Source organism: Salmo salar, chromosome ssa01 (assembly GCF_905237065.1).
Source record: "Salmo salar chromosome ssa01, Ssal_v3.1, whole genome shotgun sequence".
NCBI lineage: Eukaryota > Metazoa > Chordata > Actinopteri > Salmoniformes > Salmonidae > Salmo > Salmo salar.
Window position 1 is genome coordinate 138,852,990 of NC_059442.1, and position 25,147 is coordinate 138,878,136.

At 42.9% G+C, this 25,147-nt stretch overlaps 2 protein-coding genes across 6 annotated transcripts in view; one reads left to right on the top strand and one right to left on the bottom strand.

The window, feature by feature from the left end:
• Window positions 1-8,874, bottom strand: LOC106565683 (inactive phospholipid phosphatase 7). Its single transcript, XM_014133055.2, has 3 exons — window positions 8,638-8,874; window positions 7,690-8,399; window positions 1-3,600 (listed from the first exon to the last, which is right to left on the bottom strand). The coding sequence occupies exons 2-3, from the start codon at window positions 8,165-8,167 to the stop codon at window positions 3,212-3,214; spliced, it is 867 nt and encodes a 288-aa protein (XP_013988530.1). The 5' UTR covers window positions 8,168-8,399; window positions 8,638-8,874; the 3' UTR covers window positions 1-3,211.
• fam78ab (family with sequence similarity 78 member Ab) overlaps window positions 7,814-25,147 on the top strand; it is a 22,048-nt gene continuing 4,714 nt past the window's right edge. The window contains exons 1-2 of one of the 5 annotated variants that reach the window (XM_045690993.1): window positions 7,814-7,985; window positions 11,319-11,622. In XM_045690993.1, coding sequence (XP_045546949.1) covers window positions 11,360-11,622 — 263 coding nt within the window. In that variant the 5' untranslated portion in view covers window positions 7,814-7,985; window positions 11,319-11,359. Of the gene's footprint in view, window positions 7,986-9,173; window positions 9,914-10,835; window positions 11,623-25,147 lie in introns of those variants that run through there. The other 4 variants (XM_014133065.2, XM_014133070.2, XM_045690978.1 and 1 more) reach the window with 4 other exon arrangements.

Here is a 25,147-nt window from a genome sequence, read left to right on the forward strand (position 1 = left end):
TCATGGCAAATGGTGTATTTATGAGCATGCATAAACAACCTAGGAAATACTGAACAAGACATTCCACTTTTTCAGAGTCCACATCTTACAAAGACTATCGATCCATCTTCTTCATTTTGTAAATTAGACTGGATAAATTGAAACACTGCATGAAAATATGAGTTTTTTTTATCATCCTTGTGCAAAACAAATCATGCTGACTTGCACAAATGCAATATTGTATCTATACATACAGGTCCAACCCAATTAAATATATTTTTTTTGTGGCAGAAAAAAGGCTACGGCTTAAATAGTTTGGTTCCCAAGTCCATAATATCACAACAAAAATAAACAGCCAAAAGAGATTATCAGCAGAAGACCAATAAATGAAATATGTGAATGAAAGCATACAGTAGGTATACTCAGCAAAATAAGAAACATCCCTTTTTCAGGATCCTGTCTTTCAAAGATAATTAGTAAAAATCCAAATAACTTCACAGATCTTCATTGTAAAGGGTTTAAACACTGTTTCCCATGCTTGTTCAATGAACCATAAACAATTAATGAACATGCACCTGTGGAACGGTCGTTAAGACACTAACAGCTTACAGACGGTAGGCAATTAAGGTCACAGTTATGAAAACTTAGGACACTAAAGAGGCCTTTCGACTGACTCTGAAAAACACCAAAAGAAAGATGCCCAGGGTCCCTCCTCATCTGCTTGAACGTGCCTTGGGCATGCTGCAAGAAGGCATGAGGACTGCAGATGTGGGCAGGGCAATAAATTGCAATGTCCGTACTGTGAGACGCCTAAGACAGCGCTACAGGGAGACAGGACGGACAGCTGATCGTCCTCACAGTGGCAAACCACGTGTAACAACACCTGCAAAGAATCGGTACATCCAAACATCACACATGCAGGATAGGTACAGGATGGCAACAACAACTACCTGAGTTACACCAGGAACGCACAATCCCTCCATTAGTGCTCAGACTGTCCACAATAGGCTGAGAGAGGCTGGACTGAGGGCTTGTAGGCCTGTTGTAAGGCAGGTCCTCACAAGACATCACCGGCAACAACGTCGCCTATGGGCACAAACCCACCGTCGCTGGACCAAACAGGATTGGTAAAAAGTGCTCTTCACTGACGAGTCGTGGTTTTGTCTCACCAGGGGTGATGGTCGGATTCGCGTTTATCGTCGAAGGAATGAGCGTTACACTGAGGCCTGTACTCTGGAGCGGGATCGATTTGGAGGTGGAGGGTCCGTCATGGTCTGGGGCGGTGTGTCACACCATCATCGGACTGAGCTTGTTGTCATTGCAGACAATTTCAACGCAGTGCGTTACGGGAAGACATCCTCCTCCCTCATGTGGTACCCTTCCTGCAGGCTCATCTTGACATGACCCTCCAGCATGACAATGCCACCAGCCATACTGCTCATTCTGTGGGTGATTTCCTGCAAGACAGGAATGTCAGTGTTCTGCCATGGCCAGCAAAGAGCCATGGCCTCCGACCTGTCGGATCGGAGGGTGAGGGCTAGGGTCATTCCCCCCAGAAATGTCCGGAAACTTGCAGGTGCCTTGGTGGAAGAGTGGGGTAACATCTCATAGCAAGAACTGGCAAATCTGGTGCATTCCAAGAGGAGGAGATGCACTGCAGTACTTAATGCATCTGGTGGCCACACCAGATATTGACTGTTACTTTTGATTTTGACCCCTCCTTTGTTCAGGGACACATTATTACATTTCTGTTAGTCACATGTCTGTGGAACTTGTTCAGTTTATGTCTCAGTTGTTGAATCTTGTTATGTTCATACAAATATTTACACATGTTAAGTTTGCTGAAAATAAACTTAGTTGACAGTGAGAGGACGTTTCCTTTTTTGCTGAGTTTATAAAGATATCAGGTATAATACATATTTTGTACACTTCAGTGAACATTCATGACTTTACCCAGACTGCATAGGTTTACTCAGTGACTTAACCCTCCAAAATACATTACATTTGGCTCACAAAGGCACAAACATAAGAGATCTTGCATGCATGCATGCAAGCAATGCACACACACATGCACAGACACACACAGACCCACGTCACACACACACCCATACACACACAAACACAGTGTCAATGGTAAGCCCAGGCCTGATGGAGATGACTTCTCACAGATGTTGTTCAGTCAGTGAGGCATGAAATCAGCATCATTACCAAACCGACAGTGTCTGTTTGGTTAATGCTTATTGCTGCAGGGAAGGCAAACAATACGGAATACACATACACATCTATGATGAAACTGCTAGCCTCAAACTAATCAAATCCTACTTTTGAAACTTATTTGGATAAGATAAATATTTAACCCAGTAGAAAAATCCCTGATCTAGACAACAATGATCTCATTTATTTGACATAATAGCCCAATTCAATGACAGCAGAATTATATTCATTTGGAGTCCAGTCCATCTCAACAATTGGTAGTTTTAACAATTGATAGTTTCCAGCAGAAACATACCAACAACATAATTGAAAGGAAATCAAGGAGCTTCCTAACATCTCTTTTCTTAATCTGCAAATGGACCAATCATGTGTGGACACATTTCAAAACCTTTAGAAAACCATTTCATCACTTCAAAGTACTGGGCAATATTTTGATCAAGTACAATTAAAAACATTTCAAAAGACAGAAGGGGTAAAGGTTGACAGACAGGAGGAAAAAGGAATGGGGGAAAGAGGAAAAGGATGCAGAAGAGAAAGAGGAAGGTGAGGATTGGTGGAATAGGTAGAAAGAAAATAAAGAAACTGACAGCAGTGAGAACCAATAACATTAGATATACGCCAGTGTGGGCTCTCAAGCATTATGATTAGTCCTTGGAAGAGAAAAGGTGGTAGAGACATTATAGAAGTCTTTGTAAATATTAATAAATATCAACACTACCACATTTTCTTTCTGTGACGCATCAATGATCAAAATGACTCCAACGAGCACATTTACCTCCCTCAAATAACATTTACTGCAAATACTGTAAATGAGGTCAACCAGATAGGACCTAATTGTGTGTATAGAAGTTATTGTCATCACAGATAAAGCTTATATGTAGGTCTAACGCAGCCTTAGACAGTAGGCCCTGATCAGGAAAAACTCTCATCAGGAAAAACTCCTGGCCTTACTTATATGGCTTCATAAAGCCAGGCTTTACAGCTTCAAACAGGCGTTGAGGGCCTTGATAGATAGCCCTCAATAGAAAGGGCTCCAGCTGAGGGTCCCTATAGAGATGAGGGTCTGACAGGCGCTGGACGACAGCCACACCGTCTCCACCAGGCTGAAGTGCAGCAGGCCAAGGGCGAAGCCACACGCCATGTCGGTCAGGTGGTGCCTACCCAGCAACACCCGGGACATGCCCACCAGGAAGGCCCAGAGCACCAGCAGGATGCGGAGTGGAACGGCCAGGACCAGGTGGGAAAGCAGGAACTTGGATACCATGGCGGCGCGACTGGCATGGGCCGCCGGGAAGGAGTACACGTCCATGGCACAGTAGTCCAGGAAGCCCGGAGTCATCTCCCAGGGTCCTTTGCGTTTGATCAGCTTCTGGACACCGGCCACAGTCATGATGTCAAGTAGGAGGGCTGAGGATGGAGGATTAAAAAAAACAATGTTGCATGAAAAAGCCCAATTAGATCAATTAACCATAGGGCAGTAAACCACAACACACAATATCAAGTAGTCAAAAACCCAAGGAGATCAATTACATTCTCAATTATGTAATATCTGTTACAGGGCTAAGCATCAGTGGGTAAGCAACGAGGCAGGCCAGGCAGTACCTCAGCAATGCCGCAGTGGATTTAACGAAGAGCCGAGAGTTTGTGGAACAGTAGCGTATCGCCTCATCCCCCCTCTCTTCCCTGTATGTGATCAGAATGTATGAGCCTCTATGCTACAGCATCCCAATGGCAACATTATCAGGCTAGCAGCCCAGTTACTCTATAAATAGATCTGGAAGCTAGCACAGGACTGGGAGAGTTCTTAGCTTATAGTTACTTCAGCTTTGGCTTAATTTATGTGCACTGTCTGTGTAGTAATTTGATCTGAGGCGACTGTCGCTGAGAGTATTTGCAAGTGAAATACTGAGATAGAAACATTTTCCTCCTCAAACCCTTGTAATTATACTGTAATAAACTGGTAATAGACGTATAATAGACTTACTTAACCATGCTTGGGTGTGATATAGATACCTATGAATTATTTAAATATGTCTGACTTGATGCAGGCCTAAAGTTGATATTTTCAGTCATGTCTTCTGCAGACCTCTTTTTAGAAGCATCCAACCCTCTACGTGCAGCCCAAAATATCCCCACAATCACCACCTTTCATTTTTGATTACCCAGCTACCACCCCCCCACCCCCCCTGTGGAATCTGTCAGGACTCAGGATTACAACATTGATTACGCTGTCTTCTTCCTGTACACCCACACACACATAACCCCCTAGTTCTGGAGTAAAGTAAACTTTTAGCAATTAAAGAATTTACTGTGGTCACCGACATTAACATTACATAACATGGAATGGGAAGAAAGAACTGGGTTAAGGATGAAAAAGGAAAAGGAATGTGGGGAAAATTGAAAGAAGTCAGAGAGAGGAAAATGGACAGCATGGAAGTGAGTAGGTGGTACATTGGGGTCATTCTGGACAGTGGGGACACAGCGCTGAGTTGATTGGAAAGAAAGCAATTGGTACCAACTATAGGACCCAGCTCTGCTCCCTTATACAGCCCACCTCAGCACTACTGAAGGTAAGGGAGGAGAGCCATGGATTTCAGCAGTCTAGAACGTTATGTACTGTATGATGCCCTTCAAAGCAAAAAGATGTGTATCTTTTCTAAAATCGAGCACACAGCCATGTAATCTCCATAGACAAATATTGGCAGTAGAATGGCCCATACTGAAGAGCTCAGTGACTTTCAACGATGCCACCTTTCCAACAAGTCAATTCATAAAATGTCTGCCCTGCTAGAGCTGCCCTGGTCAACTATAAGTGCTGTTATTGTGAAGTGGAAATGTCTAGGATCAACAACGGCTCAGCCGTGAAGTGGTAGGCCACACACACAAGCTCACAGAACAGAACCGCCGAGTGCTGAAGCGCGTAATGTGTAAAAATCATCTGTCCTTGATTTCAACACTCACTACCGAGTTCCAAACTGCCTCTGGACGCAACGTCAGCACAAGAACTGTTCGTCGGGAGCTTCATTAAATGGGTTTCCATGGCCGAGCAGCCACACACAAGTCTAAGAGCACCATGTGCAATGCCAAGCGTCGGCTGGAGTGGTGTAAAGCTCGCCGCCATTGGACTCTGGAGTAGTGGAAACAAGTTCTCTGGAGTGATGAATCACCCTTCACCATCTGGCAGTCCGACGGACAAATCTGGGTTTGGCGGATGCCAGAATGCTACCTGCCCCAATGCATAGTGCCAACTGTAGAGTTCGGGCGGAGGAGGAATAATGGTCCGGGGCTGTTTTTCATGGTTCGGGCTAGGCCCCTTAGTTCCAGTGAAGGGAAATCTTAACGCTACAGCATACAGTGACATTCTAGATGATTCTGTGCTTCCAACTTGTGGCAACAGTTTTGGGAAGGCTCTTTCCTATTTCAGTATGACAATGCCCCCTTGCACAAAGCGAGGTCCATACAGAAATGGTTTGTCAAGACTGGTGTGGAAGAACTTGACTTGTCTGCACAGAGCCCTGACCTCAACCCAATCGGACCTTTGGGATGAATTGGAATGCAGACTGCGAGCCAGGCCTAATCGCCCAATATCAGTGCCCTACCTCCCTAATGCTCTTGTGGCTGAATGGAAGCCAGTCCCCACAGCAACGTTCCAACATTTAGTTTCAAGCCTTCCCAGAAAAGTGGAGGCTGTTATAGCAGCAAAGTGGGGTCCAACTCCATATTAATGCCCATGATTTTGGAATGAGATGTTCAACGAGCAGATGTCCACATAGTGTATCTGTCTATTTGACTGTGCCTGTCTATTCCTGGCAAAATGAAGTCAAAGAGAAGTGTTATTGAGAATTATACTGCATTCACAGCTTGCCTTAATCAGGATGTTTGTTTAAACACAGTGGTTCCCTATCCCATCCTGGTTCACTATTAATGACCTGAACAATGCCCCAAACACAATATCCCAAACTGTCCCAAATTAAACAGATTATAGACTGAACACAATACACCTTCAGTCCACAGATTTGCAGTGTTTTTCTGAGTAATCCCGCCTAAACCAGGCATCCGGCACAGGAGTAAAAATAAAATCCCTCAGGGGGGACATGGTGAATTCACAGGCAAAAGTATAGTACTTTTGAAGTATCACACACACACACACACACGCATGTACACACACACACACATACATACACACAATCACAATTTGTCACAGTGGCCCCAATTTGTTCTGAGAAATGCATTATTCACTCAAATCAATCTGGGGGATAGTCTGCTGCTCTCCTTCACAGAAGTGTGTAAAAATAACCACCTAAAATGAGTTCACCATCGAGGAGGATTCCATTACCGCTAGTTAGAGAAATCAGGGTCGTACTTTAGGTTGGCTATGTCACATTCATTTGACTAAAGCAACTGTAGGGAAATAACCTATTGATCCTATATCAAGGAAGTAAGTATCATAAAGTATTTATTACTTTCATAAGGTACTTTGGAAAATGATTCTACTGTAGCTTCTGTAGCAGCTGCCATAGTGGGGATAAGAAGTGCAAAGCAGTGTATAGGCCTGTATCTTCATATAGGCCTATGCTTGACACTAATGATACTGACTTCACTGAGTCTTTCGATGTAGGCCCCTGGCTTGTTCAAAATGTCTACTTATAGTTATTCATTCCAAAGTCAAATTGTGATGTGTGGAGCCTTAAGCCTTGCACCTGTTCCCCAGGCCTGGTTCTGTACTGGGTGATGGAGAGAGTAGAGACCATGGAGGGCTACGATTTCATAATGACCTGCTTCTGATACACTACCATGGAATGCTCTAAAATCACATTCTGGTGGACAATGACATCCTTTGGTGAGATGTTGTTAACAATGATGCTTTAAATATATCCTATATTGACATGGATTATATAGGCCTAATACAGGGCCTGGGTCCAGGGATAAGGAAGTAGAGGGATATGTGATCATATCAGTAGGCTACACCAGGGGTTCCCAACTTTTTTTTCCCCAGGCCCCCCTTTTTCACATTTGAAAAATGTCACACCCCCTTAGGAAAATGTGGTTGTTTTGAAGCTCAATTCCTGCAATTCAACATAGTTTAACAAGATGCATGACATATTTTAGGTAGGCTATATAATTATAATCATAATAATATTAATAATTATCATTATTATAATTTCCCAAATGCTATTCCGCTACCAAATATAGTTTATTATGATAATGTATATGAAAACCCAATTGAAATATACATATTGTCTTTTACAGAAAGTAATTCATTCAATTGATAGTGACAGAAGAGTCACATATTGTATAAGATTACTTTCTAAGCAAATGAGGGGGGCGAGCCCCTTAGGTTGGGGACCCCTGGGCTACACCTATTAAAAATGCACTGATAGACACACTATAATAACCAACCCATTAAAGAAGAGCTGAGTCACACATGTAGCTTACAATTCAATAACAGAATTATTACACAATGTGTTTTGGGTACAGAGTGAGGAGTGCATTTACCAAGTAATAGATTGACCAAGACTTCTTGTCCGGCCAGCGTATTACTCCTTGTCAGACACACGATAGTGCCAAAGATCCACGTGATGCCGTGCCCTGTAAGCGCCAACAGAGTGATCATGGAACGAACGCTGCCCCAAGACGACGACGTGTAGGCGCAGACCCCCAGGCGCTTGGACAGACAAATGTCAATGGCGAGGAGGGAGCTCATCGCTATCCCTTTGAAGGAAGGGTTCAGCTGGATACAGTCCTCATCGGGCAGTTTCGCGGGCTCTTTCCGATCCTTGTTGGCACTGTCGGTAGGTTCCTGCGGGTCGCACGGTTGGCTTGCTTGGTGTTTGGGTTGGGCCGGTCGTCTTGCGGTGCCACGGGTCTCAGAGTTAACGCACCGGAGAGGCTGATTCAGGGACATGAACTCGGGTCTGCTCAGGACGTTGTTCCGATCCCGCGTCCTGGACCTAGAACTCGGAATTGCGGGCATTTTGGATTGGTCTAACTTTACTACGTTTCAGAAGGACAATTTCTCGTTTTACGCACGAAGGCTAAATGTCCAAAGCAAAGCCCTGTCCTTCCCCTCCTGTGGCCCTATCAGATATATTTAGCCGGTTGGAATGCGCGCTGCCCATGCTGCTGTGTCTAGCCTGCAACGGGATCCATGCAGGCATGAAGAGGCTTGACTGGCATCTGCCTGGGCCAATCGAACGAGACACAATCTACAGCGAAAACAGAATGTCATCATCAGCTTTTAACATGTCATGAACTAAAATATACAATAATGAGCAACTAACATGGAATGGCATGGAGGTTTTGTCTTGATCCTGAACGGCAGGTGTGGCGGTGCAGTAGGCCTATCACTAACAGAAACTGAAGACACTGGTTTTATGCATACATAGATGGGCCATACTGTACGTCTGTTATGCTCAAGGAGAAAGACAAATGGTATCATCTTACCAGGCCGAAGTATAGGAATGGGCTATCGTTCAGATCCCTTTCGCGCGCTGCACAACACTGGCACTTGGATTGAATTTAGAGAATGCGGAAAATAATTCTAGCTAGACAGTGTCGAGTTAATTAAAGGAAATCAACGAATCCATAGTCATCTCGGCGAGTCAGGTAAAATAAATTCAATATTTAGAAAACAATGAGAGCTCTTAGGGCCGTGTCAGTCGTGGACATGACGTAGACTACGCAACCGTGCTCATTCACGGACACGCTCTTCGGGATGGGAGTTCTCCAAGGTTCTTAAATTGACAGCGACAGAGACACTCAGCACGAACCCATGGCACGTCTTCGCCAATTTGGCAATGACCAAAAATTGAAGAAAATAAACCGCAAATCAAGAAGCAATAACAAACATTAAACTATGAAAATTGACTTTATCAATTTCTTAAAAGGGTTCTTCTCAGGAGGACTGAGGAGCATACATAAGTAGGACTATTATCAGGCGAAAAGCATGGGAACCAATTTAATTCAAAGTAGGCCTAAATGTATATTATTTTATTTTTATTAAATATTCACCACTGTATCTTTTATAATTAGACATGCATCCAAATTGATGTGAGCTATAGCCTATAACATCCTCCAAAACAGTAAATTAAATTAGGGCTATTCGCTTAACTTTGACATATAGAATTGGCCTATTATAGCCTATAATTATGTTCTATTTAATAAACGTAGCAAGAAGCCATCACTACATTTCCCAGAATGCTTGCAGTTGCGAGGGGAAGTGTCGTCTCAAAGGTACTTAAATAAAGGAGCTGCAGCTCAAGCCGCTAGAATAGACCAATGCGGGAGGGCGAACCTGCTGTGGCCGCGATGGGACCAGCGCACAGAAATGACAGTCTGTCTTGGAATTGGGACTAAATTATACTCAAAGGACAGGGATCGAGGAGGGAGCCTGGTTGGGTTTTCGGACATTCCATGTATTAAAATAGCTTTTTATTAGTTGATCTACAAGAAGATATGGATCCAAACGGAGAGGGGAAAGTTAACCTGGTTGCCTTTGAATATTTCCGGTGTTCATTGTAACCCAAGATGAAATAAATGTAAGTTGAAATGATACCACTACCGGACCTTGAAATTGAATGCAACAATAAAAGAGAAGGGAACCAACTGGGAAGATAACGGAATTACCACTCGAACCGTGCGCGCACGCATCTAGGGCAGTCCAAAAAACTGTCTTGAGGGGACAATTCACAAAGACGGGCTTGCATTGGACAAAAGTGTGGTAAACCTCTATTTCAAAAAAATAAAAACATATATTTGGTTTATGCTACAACAGGCTTTTTGCAATGAGACTACATTTATATTTACATTTTAGTTATTTAGCAGACGCTCTTATCCAGAGCGACATGCAATGAGTGTATTCATCTTAAGATGGCTAGGTGGGACAACCACATATCACAGTCATAGTAAGTACATTTCTCCTCAATAAAGTAGCTATCGGCAAAATCAGAGCTAGTAAGGGAGGAGGGGAAAGTCCAGTGCGAGTGTTAGTTCAGGAAAGTAATATTTTCCAATTGTTTTATTTTAGGCTAAACGTTTCACTTTACCAATTTCCTTTCGCATACCATGCCTACAATTTGCGGCGTTTTAAGGACAGACATATTTATGATAGATTTATTCTTATCCCTCATATAGTCTCTGTGCATAGAGTTATTGTGGGATTGCACGCGAGCTGTGTATCTATTGTAGTGTGAACCTTAAGCAACATATTCTAGAGGGGTTATTTAATATGTAGAAAGGAATACTTTTGATACATATGATTAAATTAATGTGCACGTGCTCCTCATGTAGTCCATTTGTATGTGGCATTGTGGCAAAGGGGGCCTATTATAGCCTACTGTGGTATTAAATGTCAACAGTTTATTGTTACATAATTAAGACGTTGTTCATCACAAGCCATTGCTGGCTGCAGTCCTCCTATTCACACCAAAACTACTTTTTTGGATGAAAACCTTTCACCAGTGACAGAATGCTTAATTGAGGCAAAAGTTGATTTTACGCATGTTCAGGAGAATGAAAATTGACATGAATAGGCTAAAAAATGAGTGGCGCTGAGCTCGGCCAATATGACGTCGAAATGCTATGTTAGCAGTTTTTGTAAATTATGCTTAGGTCACAATTATCAATAAAGTCTGCTTTATTAGACTACAAGGTACACGTGAGCAGTGGCTGTTGCACATACCCGACGGTCGCAAATTGCCAGTAATCGCGGGCGATCTCACGCTGCTTGTGGAGGTGAGAGAGAGCACACAGCACCCATCTGGAGGCACTTCTATTGATGGAGGAAGCTTCAAGACACGGAAAAGAAAGTTGCATCGGCTCTGTTTTGGTGATGTGATCTGATGGCCAATGAAAAGCAGAAAGCATGATGATGTGAATTTAATCACAACTCTTCCATTATTGAGTAAATTATTACATTTTCCATCATAGTGTTGGAATACAGAACTGGTTGCAAAATGCATGGCTTTTATGAACATGTCAGCAAAGAGATAGCCTAGTCATTCTCAACGGAGAACACTGGCCATTTGACAGTGCCACCCTTTTTCGTTTTTTTGTCTTTTTTGACTATTGAAAATGTGGATGCAATTGTGAATTTCTTGCTGTTTCCATGCGTCTTTCTCCTCCAGACCTCGGGACGTTGTTGTGGATTGTATTGCTATTTAATGCAATGGGCTGTATCCAGAGTATCAGGTGTAAGCCCAAGAGTTTCCGTGAAAGTATCATCGTTCTCGAGGTGAACTCCTCCATTGACTCCACGCCAACCAGCATCGACGAGTCATCCAGCGTGGTTCTGCGCTATCGGACACCGCACTTCCGAGCCTCTGCTCGGGTACTAGTGCCGCCCGTGGCCAGTAAAGAGACGTGGACCGTTGGCTGGATTCAAGCATGCAACCACATGGAGTTCTACAACAAATATGGAACCAAAGGGATGTGAGTATCAACCTAAACCCAACCCACATTACAATTAAATTATTATCACATTTGATTAGACTAAGGCCTAATAAAAATAACTCAGAATTAAAATGGCAGACAATACCTGCCACCCGCAATCTACTTCATTATTCATGTTCACCTCTCAATGGCGCTGGGGCATTCGGAAAGTATTCAGACCCCTTTACTTTTCCCCAAATTGTTTACATTACAGCCTTATTCTAAAATGGATTGAATAAAATGTTCCCTCATCTATCTTCACACAATATAAAATAAAGACAGAAATACCTTATTTACATAAGTATTCAGACCATTTGTTATGAGACTCGAAATTGAGCTCAGGTGCATCCTGTTTACATTGAACATCCTTGAGATGTTTCTACAACTTGATTGGAGTCCACCTGTGGTAAATTCAATTTATTAGAAATTATTTGGAATGGCACACACCTGTCTATATAAGGTCCCACAGTTGACAGTGCATGTCACAGCAAAAACCAAGCCATGAGGTCGAAGGAATTGTCCGTAGAGCTCCGAGACAGGATTGTGTCAAGGCACAGATCTGGGCAAGGGTACCAAAAAATGTTTGCAGCATTGAAGGTCCCCAAGAACACAGTGGCCTCCATCCTTCTTAAATGGAAGAAGTTTGGAACCACCAAGACTCTTCCTAGAGCTGGCTGCCCGGCCAAACTGAGCAATCGGAGGAGAAGGGCCTTGGTCAGGGAGGTGACCAAGAACCTGATGGTCACTCTGACAGAGCTACAGAGTTCCTCAATGGCAATGGGAGAAACTTCCAGAAAGACAACCATCTCTGCAGCACTCCACCAATCAGGCCTTTATGGTAGAGTGGCCAGACGTTTAAGAAGGATGGAGGCCAGACGGAAGCCACTCCTCAGTAAAAGGCACATGACAGCCCGCTTGGAGTTTGCCAAAGTCACTTAAAGACTCTCAGACCATGAGAAACAAGATTATCTGGTCTGATGAAACCAAGATTGAACTCTTTGGCCTGAAACCAAGCGACACATCTGGAGGAAACATGGCACTATCCCGGGTGAAGCATGGTGGTGGCAGCATCATGCTGTGGGGATGTTTTTCAGCATCAGGGACTGGGAGACTAGTCAGGATTGAGGGAAAGATGAACGGAGCAGAGTACAGAGAAATCCTTGATGAAAAACTTCTCCAGAGCACATAGGACCTCAGACTGGGCCCAAGGTTCACCTTCCAACGGGACAACAACCCTAAGCACAAAGCCAAGACAACTCAGGAGTGGCTTCAGGACATGTCCTTGAGTGGCCCAGCCAGAGCCCGGACTTGAACCCCATCGAACATCTCTGGAGAGACCTGAAAATAGCTGTGCAGTGACACTCCCCATCCAAACTGACAGAGTTTGAGAGGATCTGCAGGGAAGAATGGGAGAAACTCCCCAAATCCAGGTGTGCCAAGCTTTTAGCGTCATTCCTAAGAATACTTGAGGCTGTAAACACTGTCAAAGGTGCTTCAACAAAGTACTGAGTAAATGGTGTGAATACTTATGTAAATGTGATATTTATTTCATTTGCTTTGTCATTATGGGGTATTGTGTGTAGATTGATGAGGGAAAAAAACAATTTAATCCATTTTAGATTAAGGCTGTAATGTAACAACATGTGGAAAAAATAAAGAGGTCTGTATACTTTCCGAATGCACTGTATTTTCAGATATATTGGAGGTGTTAATTCTATAACGTCAACAAGTCTACTTTAGGCTTCCTCGTAGCTGGATCACTGAACCATGCGTCATGATGAGTTAGTGATAATTAGAACGAAGATGTACATTTTTATTCATACTGCAAATCCATCCTCTATTGCAGAATCAAATCAATTATTATACTGAACAAAAATATAAATGCAACATGTATAGTGTTGGTCCCATGTTTCATGAACTGAAATAAAAAATCTCAGAAAAGTTCCATACGCACACAAAGCTTTTTTCTCAGAAGTTTTGTGCACAAATTTCTTTACATTCCTGTTAGTGAGCATTTTTCCTTTGCCAAGATAATCCATCCACCTGACAGGTGTGGCATATCAAGAAGCTGATTAAACAGCATGATCATAACAGAGGTGTACCTTGTGCTGGGGACAATAAAAGGCCACTCTAAAATCTGCAGTTTCCCCTCATGTTTCAGTATGATAATGCACGGCCCCATGTCACAAAGATCTGTACACAATTCCTGGAAGCTGAAAATGTCCCAGTTCTTCCAGGGCCTGCATACTCACCAGACATGTCACCCATTGAGCACGTTTGGGATGCTCTGGAGTGAGGTGTACGACAGCGTGTTCCAGTTCCCGCCAATATCCATCAACTTCACACAGCCATCGAAGAGGAGTGGGACAACATTTCACAGGCCACAATCACCAGCCTGATCAATTATATGCAAATGAGATGTGACACACTGAATGAGGCTAATGGTGGTCACACCGGATACTGACTGGTTTTCTGATCCACACCCCTACTTTTTTTTTAAAGGTATCTCTGACCAACAGATGCATATCTGTATTCCCAGTCATGTAAAATCCATAGATTAGGGCCTAATGAATTGATTTCAATTGACCGATTTCCTTATATGAACAGTAACTCAGTAAAACCTTTGAAATTGTTGCATGTTGGGTTTATATTTTTGTTCAGTATCATTTTGATTTACATTTGGTTGAGTTGTCAACTAATGTGAATTCAAAGTGAAATCAACAAAAAAGGTCACCATATCATTGGATTTAGGTTCAAAGTTGGTTAAAAAGAATACAAATTCTTACGTTGATTACTTTTCGCAAATGCGATCAGTTAACCAGATTGATTCAAAGTTATTACATACATTTTTGGGGTTGAAATTACATTGAAACACTGTTGACTCAACCAGTTTTTTTCCCAGTGAGAAGGCTTTCACAAACACCGTTTGTAAAATGTATCAACTCAAGCTGGGTTTCATTGTGAGGTAGGCTACTGGAGTCAACAAAAACTGTATGGTATGAGAAATCAAATTATTCTCAAAATATTAGGAAATTAATTAAAGGCCAGACAATTCATTAAAATACCCCTTTCGTTCGGCTCGGTTATTGTTTACAGATGTCTGTGACTTACACAATGTTACACAAATTCAGTTTGTCCCACATCCTGTGGAGGCGGCCACAAGTTGACGTATACCCAGAATGCTGAGGGTTTATCTTCACCCGTTACAGCATGGGATGTTTGGGTCTGCATGTCACAGATAACACACACCGTCCCAATACTACGATCTCCTCCCCTACATTGCCTTCTCCCCTTGCCCTAGTCTGGCTATGTGTGTTTGTCTGTGCGTGTTTGTCGGTGTGTGTGTGTTAATCTCTCGCTCTGGGCCTAAAGAGACACTGAATGAGAAAAACAATATTAATGCTGTGTGAGATTAGAGAGACATGTCCCTCTGCTCTGCAAACAAAACCTAATTTGAGGAGAGACTAGAGTGAGAGAAAAAGAGAAAGAGAGAGCGAGAGAGAGAGATAAAACAGGCATTAACAACCTCTCTCTTTCTCAGAGCAGCTATGACCTCAAAGCGACACATTTCTGCTGATTTGAGGTATAAAGAATGCCCCGGTAGTCAGATTTGTAAATACAGTAGCATTTCCCCCTTATGCTTTTCTGTGCAGTATAGAGCCTATTCTCTGAAAGAGAGAACCATGATTTCCCTGTAATACTTGTCGTTAGTCTTGACAAATGCCTTCATACATTTAAGCTCATTGCCATTATCATTCAGTGTGGCCCTTTTGACTGCAATCTCAGAGAAAGACTAAATGTACTTAGTAGCTTCTTAATAACCCAGAGATGTGTCATCCATGTTTGAGGAGATAGTTAAGATGCAGGACGTAAGCTCTCCCTCTATTGAGACTCCTGTTCTGAGTTCTGTCAATTACTGCGGTAAACTTCCAGGATGCTCTGGTCTAATTGGACAGAGTGACTCAGGATAATACTGTGGATGATTTCCCTGTCAGCTCAGGTGCGTGACCTGGTTTCTGAATCTGCCAGACACCCAGTCTTACAGCTGTTGAATAGAGCAGCAGTAGTCTATTATTCACTTTTAGTGGTACAGTGATGTAATGCAACACACACACACACACACACACACACACACACACACACACACACACACACACACACACACACACACACACACACACACACACACACACACAAGCATACAAGCACATACAGTGCGTTCAGAAACTATTCACACCCCTTGACTTTTTCCACATTTTGTTGTGGTACAGCCTGAATTTAAAAAGGATTCAATTATTTACACTGGCCTATAACAATACCCCACAGACATTGAATATATAATTGAAATGCATTCCAGGTGACTACCTCATGAAGCTGGTTGAGAGAATGCCAGGACTGTGCAAAGCTGTCATCAAAGCAAAGGGTGGCTATTTGAAGAATCTCAAATATAAAATATATTTTGATTTGTTGAACACTTTTTTGGATACTACATGATTCCATATGTGTTATTTCATAGTTTTGATGTCTTCACTATTATTCTACAATGTAAAAATAGTAAAAATAGTAAAAATACTTGAATGAGTAGGTGTTCTAAAACTTTTGCCCGGTAGTGTAAATGACAGTGAAAAGAAGGAATTATTTTATTTTACCTTTATTTTACTAGGCAAGTCAGTTAAGAACAAATTCTTATTTTTAATGACGGCCTAGGAACAGTGGGTTAACTGCCTTGTTCAGGGGCAGAACGACAAATTTTTACCTTGTCAGCTCGGGGATTCAATCTTGCAACCTTCCGGTTACTAGATCCAACGCTCTAACCACTAGGCTACCTGCCGCCCCCGGAAGACTGTACAGAATAAAACATATTCCAAAACATGCATCCTGTTTGCAATAAGGCACTGAAGTAAAAATGAAAAAAAATGTGGCAATTCTTTTTACTTCATGCCCTGAATACAAAGCGTTATGTTTGGGTCAAATCCAACACAACACATCACTGAGTACCACTATTCATATTTTCAAGCATGGTGGTGGCTGCATCATGTTATGTGTATGCTTGTCATTGGCAAGGACTAAGGAGTTTTTTAGGATAAAAATAAACGGAATAGAGATAAGCACAGGCAAAATCCTATAGGAAAACCTGGTTCAGTCTGCTTTCCAACAGACACTGGGAGACAAAATCACCTTTCAGCAGGACAATAACCTAAAACACAAGGCCAAATATACACTGGAGTTGCTCACCAAGATGACATTGAATGTTCCTGAGTGGCCTACTTACAGTTTTGACTTAAATCAGCTTGAAAATCTATGGCAAGACTTGAAAATGGCTGTCTAGCAATGATGAACAACCAATTTGACAGAGTTTGAATAAAAATGAAATAATAATGTGCAAATATTGTACAATCCAGGTGTGAAAAACTGTTAGAGACCTACACAGAAAGACTCACAGCTGTAATCGCTGCCAAAGGTGATTCTAAAATGTATTGACTCAGGGGTCTGAATACTTATGTAAATGAGATATTTCTGTATTTCATTTTCAATACATTTGCAAACATTTCTAAAAACATGTTTTTACTTTGTCATTATGGGGTATTGTGTGTAGAAGGTTGAGAAAACAATTACGTTTAATCCATTTTGAATTCAGGCTCTAACACAACAAAATGTGGAATAAGGTATGGGTTATGAATACTTTCTGAAGGCACTGTAGGTGGGCACCAGAGGAGGCTTGATAATTGCTGGAATGAAATTATGGAACAGAGTCAAACATGTTGTTTCCATATGTTTGATGTGTTTGATACCGTTCCATTTATTCTATTCCAACCATTACAATGAGCCCGTCCTCCTATAGCTCCTTCCACCAGCCTCCACTGGTGGGCACGCATGCCGTAGACATGCACACACACAGACCCCACACACTCTGGTAAGACTCAAGGGGGCTGTCCCAAGCAGTTTTTCCAGACTGTGCACACTCGCGTCGGCACAGAGACACAGGCTCAGACACATCACATCCACACGCCCACAACATCCAACAGACATACTCACACACCCACATTGTTTGTTGAGGCTATGTCAAGAAGCCCAGATACAATCACACCAATTTATGTGTACACACACACGCAGACACTCACACAAAGGCTCAAGGATGCTATGATTGATTACCCTGAATTAGTCAGCTCGCCACCCATGTGTCTGAGTATCCGGTCTAAATAATCTCTCCCTTCCCTGTTTGGTAAAATAAGATTGCTATCCATTTTACCTGCAATAAAACCTCCTTTATACTAGCACAATTTAGATATACAGTTGAAGTCGGAAGTTTACGTACACCTTAGCCAAATACATTTAAACTCAGTTTTTCACAATTCCTGACATTTAATCCAAGTAAAAATTCTCTGTCTTAGGTCAGTTAGGATCACCACTTCATTTTAAGAATGTGAAATGTCAGAATAATAGCAGAGAGAAGGATTTATTTCAGCTTTTATTTCTTTCATCACATTCCCAGTGGGTCAGAAGTTTACATACACTCAATTAGTATTTGTTAGCATTGCCTTTAAATTGTTTAACTTGGGTCAAACATTTCGGGTAGCCTTCCACAACCTTCCCACAATAAGTCGGGTACATTTTGGCCCATTCCTCCTGACAGAGCTGGTGTAACTGAGTCAGGTTTGTAGGCCTCTTTGCTTGCACACGCTTTTTCAGTTCTGCCCACACATTTTCTATATGATTGAGGTCAGGGCTTTGTGATGGTCACTCCAATACCTTGACTTTGTTGTCCTTAAGCCATTTTGGCACAACTTTGGAAGTATGCTTGGGGTCATTGTCCATTTGGAAGACCCATTTGCGACCAAACTTTAACTTCCTGACTGATGTCTTGAGATGCTGCTTCAATATATCCACATCATTTTCCTGCCTCATGATGCCATCTATTTTTTTAAGTGTACCAGTCCCTACTGCAGCAAAGCACCCCCACAACATGATGTGGCCACCCATTTGGGATGGTTGGGATGGTGTTCTTCAGCTTGCAAGCCTCCCCCTTTTTCCTCCAAACATAATGATGGTCATTATGGCTAAACAGTTTTATATTCCTTTCATCAGACCAGAGGACATTTCTCCAAAAAGTATGATCTTTGTCCCCATGTGCAGTTACAAACCGTAGTCTGGCTTTTTTATGCCGGTTTTGGAGTAGTGGCTTCCTTTCTGAGCGGCCTTTCAGGTTATGTTGATATAGGACTCGTTTTACTGTAGATATAGATACTTTTGTACCTGTTTCCTCCAGCATCTTCACAAGGTCCTTTGCTGTTGTTCTGGGATTGATTTGCACTTTTCGCACTAAAGTACGTTCATCTCTAGGAGACAGAACGCGTCTCCTTCCTGAGCGGTATGACGGCTGCGTGGTCCCATGGTGTTTATACTTGCGTACTATTGTTTGTACAGATGAACGTGGTACCTTCAGGCGTTTGGAAATTGCTCCCAAGGATGAACCAGACTTGTGGAGGTCTACCATTTTTTTTCTGAGGTCTTGGCTGATTTCCTTTGATTTTCCCATGATGTCAAGTAAAGAGGCACTGCGTTTGAAGGTAGGCCTTGAAATACATCCACAGTCAAATTATGTCAATTAGCCGATCAGAAGCTTCTAAAGCCATGACATAATTTTCTGGAATTTTCAAGCTGTTTAAAGGCACAGTCAACTTAGTGTATGTAAACTTATGACCCACTGGAATTGTGATACAGTGAATTATAAGTGAAATGATCTGTCTGTAAACAATTGTTGGAAAAATGACTTGTCTCGTGCACAAAGTAGATGTTCTAACCGACTTGCCAAAACTATAGTTTGATTTGTGGAGTGGTTGAAAAATGAGTTTTTTAATGACTCCAACCTAAGTGTAAGTAAACTTCCGACTTCAACTTTATCACTTTATAAGAGGGTACAGCACATTGTTGGTGTCTCTGCTTGTCATGTATCTAGTCCGTCACTCAACATCAAAAGAAGCCACGCTCGCCACTACAGTTGATTGGCCGTTTAGTCCTTTGGGTCCTTTCTACAGATGAAAGATCTTAATTTTCCTTCTGTAGCCAACTTGCTATAGCAGGAAAATAATCCTGCATCAACAGGATATATTCATTATTTTGTGGATTACAATTAATTGACATTTTGTAGGGCAAAATAATGAATGGACCATTTTTTTCATAAGGGCAAATCAGGTCTGACATTTCTACGTGGAAATTACAAACTTTAAAAGCCTTTTTAAAAGTCAAATACACTACAAGTTTGCATTTCCTGGAAAATTCGCAGCAACAATAGAGAGATAAAATTAAGATCCTACATCTGTAGGATCTATTTCAATAGAGCACCTCCCATGGTTTTGAACGAGAGTACTATACTGAAAATAGTATAGCACTGTAATGAAAATGCCATCAATAAAGAGTTGGTAGATCCTGTAGTATCATTAGAACTCCAATAGGGGGAGAGAGAAAAAGAGCATGATGAACACAAGGCAAATGTTCTTGCTCTTGGGCATGTTCTGTTCTCAAGAAACCATGTGTTATCAAGATAAAAATACGAGGAGAGTGCTTTGTTGCCATTGTCTGCAGTCGTTGGCCCTTCACAGTGGAATTGATGTAACAGTTTGGCTCCTGTCTGAGATATACAGAATTTATAGATGGAAAAATTGTTTATCTTGTTTTGGAGACAGATTGATAGAGGATGTAGTGATTTGTAGCGACAAGAATGGACATGGATGAAACAAAATCCTTGTTCTGTACAGACAGACACACACACACACACACACACACACACACACACACACACACACACACACACACACACACACACACACACACACACACACACACACACACACACACACACACACACACACACACACACACACACACACAAAGAAAAACACTATTGCCCACTCACACCCACTCCCATAGACACACACACACACTAAAATGTATATTCTATTCTACTGAGCCATTAACTTTATGTTCGTAATCTTATCTTTTATTAGTTCTTATTGATGTTGCATTGACGAGAAGGAACCTGCATGTATGCATTTCGTTTATCTGTCGGCCCCAACTCAGGCCCTGTGTGTAGTTAACCGACCCTCTCTGCCCATTCATCGCCATTTTACCTGTTGTTGTTGTCTTAGCTGATTAGCTGTTGTTGTCTTACCCGTTGTTGCCTTAGCTAGCTCTCCCAATCAACACCTGTGATTGCTTTATGCCTCGCTTTATTTCTCTTTCAAATGTCAATATGCCTTGCACACTGTTGTTTAGGATAGTTATTATTGTCTTAGTTTACTGCGGAGCCCCTAGTCCCGCTCAACATCCCTCAGATACCTCCTTTGTCCCACGTCCCACACATGTGGTGACCTCACCCAGCATAACTAGCCCGTCCAGAGATAGAACCTCTCTTATCATCACTCGGTGCCTGGGTTTACCTCCACTGTACCTGCACCCCACCATACCCCTGTCTGTACATTATGCCCTGAATCTATCCTACCACGCCCAGAAATCTGCTCCTTTTATTCTCTGTCCCCAACGCACTAGACAACCAGTTTTGATAGCCTTTAGCCGTACCCTCATCCTACTCCTCCTCTCTTCCTCGAGTGATGTGGAGGTTAACTCAGGCCCTGCGTGTCCCCAGGCACTCTCATTTCTTGACTTCTGTAACCGAAAAAGTCTTGGTTTCATGCATGTTAACATCAGAAGCCTCCTCCATAAGTTTGTTTTTCTCACTGCTTTAGCACACTCCGCCAACCCTGATGTCCTTGCCGTGTCTGAATCCTGGCTTAGGAAGGCCACCAAAAATTTTGAGATTTCCATACCCAACTACAACATTTTCCGTCAAGATAGAAGTGCCAAAGGGGGATGAGTTGCAATCTACTCCAGAGATAGCCTGCAAAGTTCTGTCATACTTTCCAGGTCTATGCCCAAACAGTTAGAGTTTCTAATTTTAAAAATGAATCTCTCCAGAAATAAGTCTCTCACTGTTGCCGCCTGTTATAGACCCCCCTCAGCTCCCAGCTGTGCCCTGGCCACCATATGTGAATTGATTGCCCCCATCTATCTTCAGAGTTCGTTCTGTTAGGTGACCTAAACTGGGATATGCTTAACACCCCGGCAGTCCTACAATCTAAGCTAGATGCCCTCAATGTCACACAAATTATCAAGGAACCCACCAGGTACAACCCTAAATCCATAAACATGGGCACCCTCATAGATATTATCCTGACCAACTTGCCCTCTAAGTACACCTCTGCTGTTTTCAATCAGGATCTCAGTGATCACTGCCTCATTGCCTGCATCCGCTATGGGTCCGCGGTCAAACGACCACCCCTCATCACTGTCAAACGCTCCCTAAAACACTTCTGCGAGCAGGCCTTTCTAATCAACCTGGCCCGGGTATCCTGGAAGGATATTGACCTCATCCCGTCAGTCGAGGATGCCTGGTTGTTCTATGAAAGTAATTTCCTCACCATCTTAAATAAGCATGCCCCTTTCAAAAAATGTAGAACTAAGAACAGATATAGCCCTTGGTTCACTCCAGACCTGACTGCCCTCGACCAGCACAAAAACATCCTGTGGCGGACTGCACTAGCATTGAATAGTCCCCGCGATATGCAACTTTTCAGGGAAGTCAGGGACCAATACAAGCAGTCAGTCAGGAAAGCAAAGGCTAGCTTTTTCAAACAGAAATTTGCATCCTGTAGCTCTAACTCCAAAAAGTTTTGGGAGACGGTAAAGTCCATGGAGAATAAGAGCACCTCCTCCCAGCTGCCCACTGCACTGAGGCTAGGTAACACTGTCACCACCGATAAATCCACGATAATCGACAATTTCAATAAGCATTTCTCTACGGCTGGCCATGCTTTCCTCCGGGCTACCCCAACCCCGGCCAACAGCTCCACACCCCCCGCAGCTACTTCCCCAAGCCTCCCCAGCTTCTCCTTCACCCAAATCCAGATAATAGGTGCAAAACCTGGACCCGTACAAATCAGCTGGGCTAGACAATCTGGACCCTCTCTTTCGTATCGTCCGAGATCCCTAAAGATTGGAAAGCTGCCGCGGTCATCCCCCTCTTCAAAGTGGGTGACACTCTAGACCCAAACTGTTATAGACCTATATCCATCCTGCCCTGCCTTTCTAAAGTCTTCGAAAGCCAAGTTAATAAACACATCACTGACCATTTCGAACCCCACCGTACCTTCTCCGCTGTGCAATCCGGTTTCCGAGCTGGTCACGGGTGCACCTCAGCCACGCTCAAGGAACTAAACGATATCATAACCGCCATCGATAAAAGACAGTACTGTGCAGCCGTCTTCATCGACCTGGCCAAGGCTTTCGACTGTCAATCACCGTATTCTTATCGGCAGACTCAACATCCTTGGTTTCTCAAATGACTGCCTCACCTGGTTCACCAAATACTTCTCAGACAGAGTTCAGTGTGTCAAATCGGAGGGCCTGTTGTCCGGACCTCTGTCAGTCTCTATGGGGGTACCACAGGGTTCAATTCTCGGGCCGACTCTGTATATATATATCTCTGTATATATCAACGATGTCGCTCTTGCTGCGGGTGATTCCCTGATCCACCTCTACGCAGACGGCACCATTCTGTATACATCTGGCCCTTCTTTGGGCACCGTGTTAAATAACCTCCAAATGAGCTTCAATGCCACACAACACTCCTTCCGTGGCCTCCAACTGCTCTTAAACGCTAGTAAAACCAAATGCATGCTTTTCAACCGTTCGCTGCCCGCACCCACCCGCTCGACCAGCATCACTACTCTGGATGGTTCTGACTTGGAATATGTGGACAACTGCAAATACCTAGGTGTCTGGCTAGACTGTAAACTCTCCTTCCAGACTCATATTAAACATTTCCAATCCAAAACTAAATCTAGAATCAGCTTCCTATTTCGCAACAAAGCATCCTTCACTCACGCCGCCAAACATACCCTCGTAAAACTGACTATCCTACCGATCCTCGACTTCGGTGATGTCATTTACAAAAACGCTTCCAATACTCTACTCAGCAAACTGGATGCAGTCTATCACAGTGCCATCCGTTTTGTCACCAAAGCCCCTTCTACCACCCACCACTGTGACCTGTATGCCCTCGCTACATATTCGTCACCAGACCCACTGGCTCCAGGTCATCTATAAGTCTATGCTAGGTAAAGCTCCGCCTTATCTAAGCTCACTGGTCACGATAACAACACCCACCCGTAGCACGCGCTCCAGCAGGTATGTCTCACTGGTCATCCCCAAAGCCAACACCTCCTTTGGCCGCCTTTCCTTCCAGTTCTCTGCTGCCAATGACTGGAACAAATTGCAAAAATTGCTGAAGCTAGAGACTTATATTTCCCTCACTAACTTTAAACATCAGCTATCTGAGCAGCTAACCAATCGCTGCAGCTGTACATAGCCCATCTGTAAATAGCCCACCCAATCTACCTACCTCATCCCCATATTGTTTTTATTTACTTTTCTGCCCGTTTTGCACACCAGTATTTCTACTTGAACATCATCATCTGCTCATCTATCACTCCAGTATTAATTTGCTAAACTGTAATTACTTCGCTACTATGGCCTATTTATTGCCTTACCTCCTCACGCCATTTGTACACACTGTATACAGACTTTCTTTTTTTCCCCTATTGTGTTATTGACTGTACGCTTGTTTATTCCATGTGTAACTCTGTGTTGTTGTTTGCGTCGCACTGCTTTGCTTTATTTTGGCCAGGTCGCAGTTATAAATGAGAACTTGTTCTCAACTAGCTTACCTGGTTAAATAAAGGTGAAATATATATATATTTTTTAAAAGACAGTGTATACCATGTGTATACTGTACACAACTAATAAAACTTTCAACTGAAACACACAAACTTTAACCCCCCCCCCAACACACAGACTGGGGCTTACCTTTTACTATTATTATTATTCTAGATATCATAATCTAGCTCCTCTGTGAATAAATGGCCATGCAGGCCTGTCATGTGTCTGGTGATCACTGTTATCTGCAGCAGTTCTGCTGATTCCTTTACTTCTTCCTGCCGAGGGGGAATCGATAGGCGGATGGACCGAAGTGTTTATGAGGTGCCTCTGTCCCACAATGTCACCCACTGCTTCTCAATACTCCAAAGTGGCCTCCTTTCATAGTTTCCTTCACTTAATTCACTCAGATCTGAAATAATAGTGGATGAGGTAAAGCAATCCTGATAGGCTTAGGGTATATTGCTTTCACCTATCCTGTGTTGACAGATCAGTGGTCAGTGCAGAGGTGGTAAAGGAAATGAGAAAAGAAAGCCACGTAAGACTATTGAGATGCACCTATAGTGACTTACTACACAGGTTAGACAGACGGGAGGCTCTTAACAATGGGAACCTGTGGTGTGCTGTGATTGTGCTGCCCTGACCTGAATCGTAATAGCTACTGAGCTGATGTTTGTAGAGCAAACCCACTCAGTCAGGCTGTTTGAGCCTCTCATGGACATAGATAGTCTCCTCCACTCTTCTTATCCTCCAG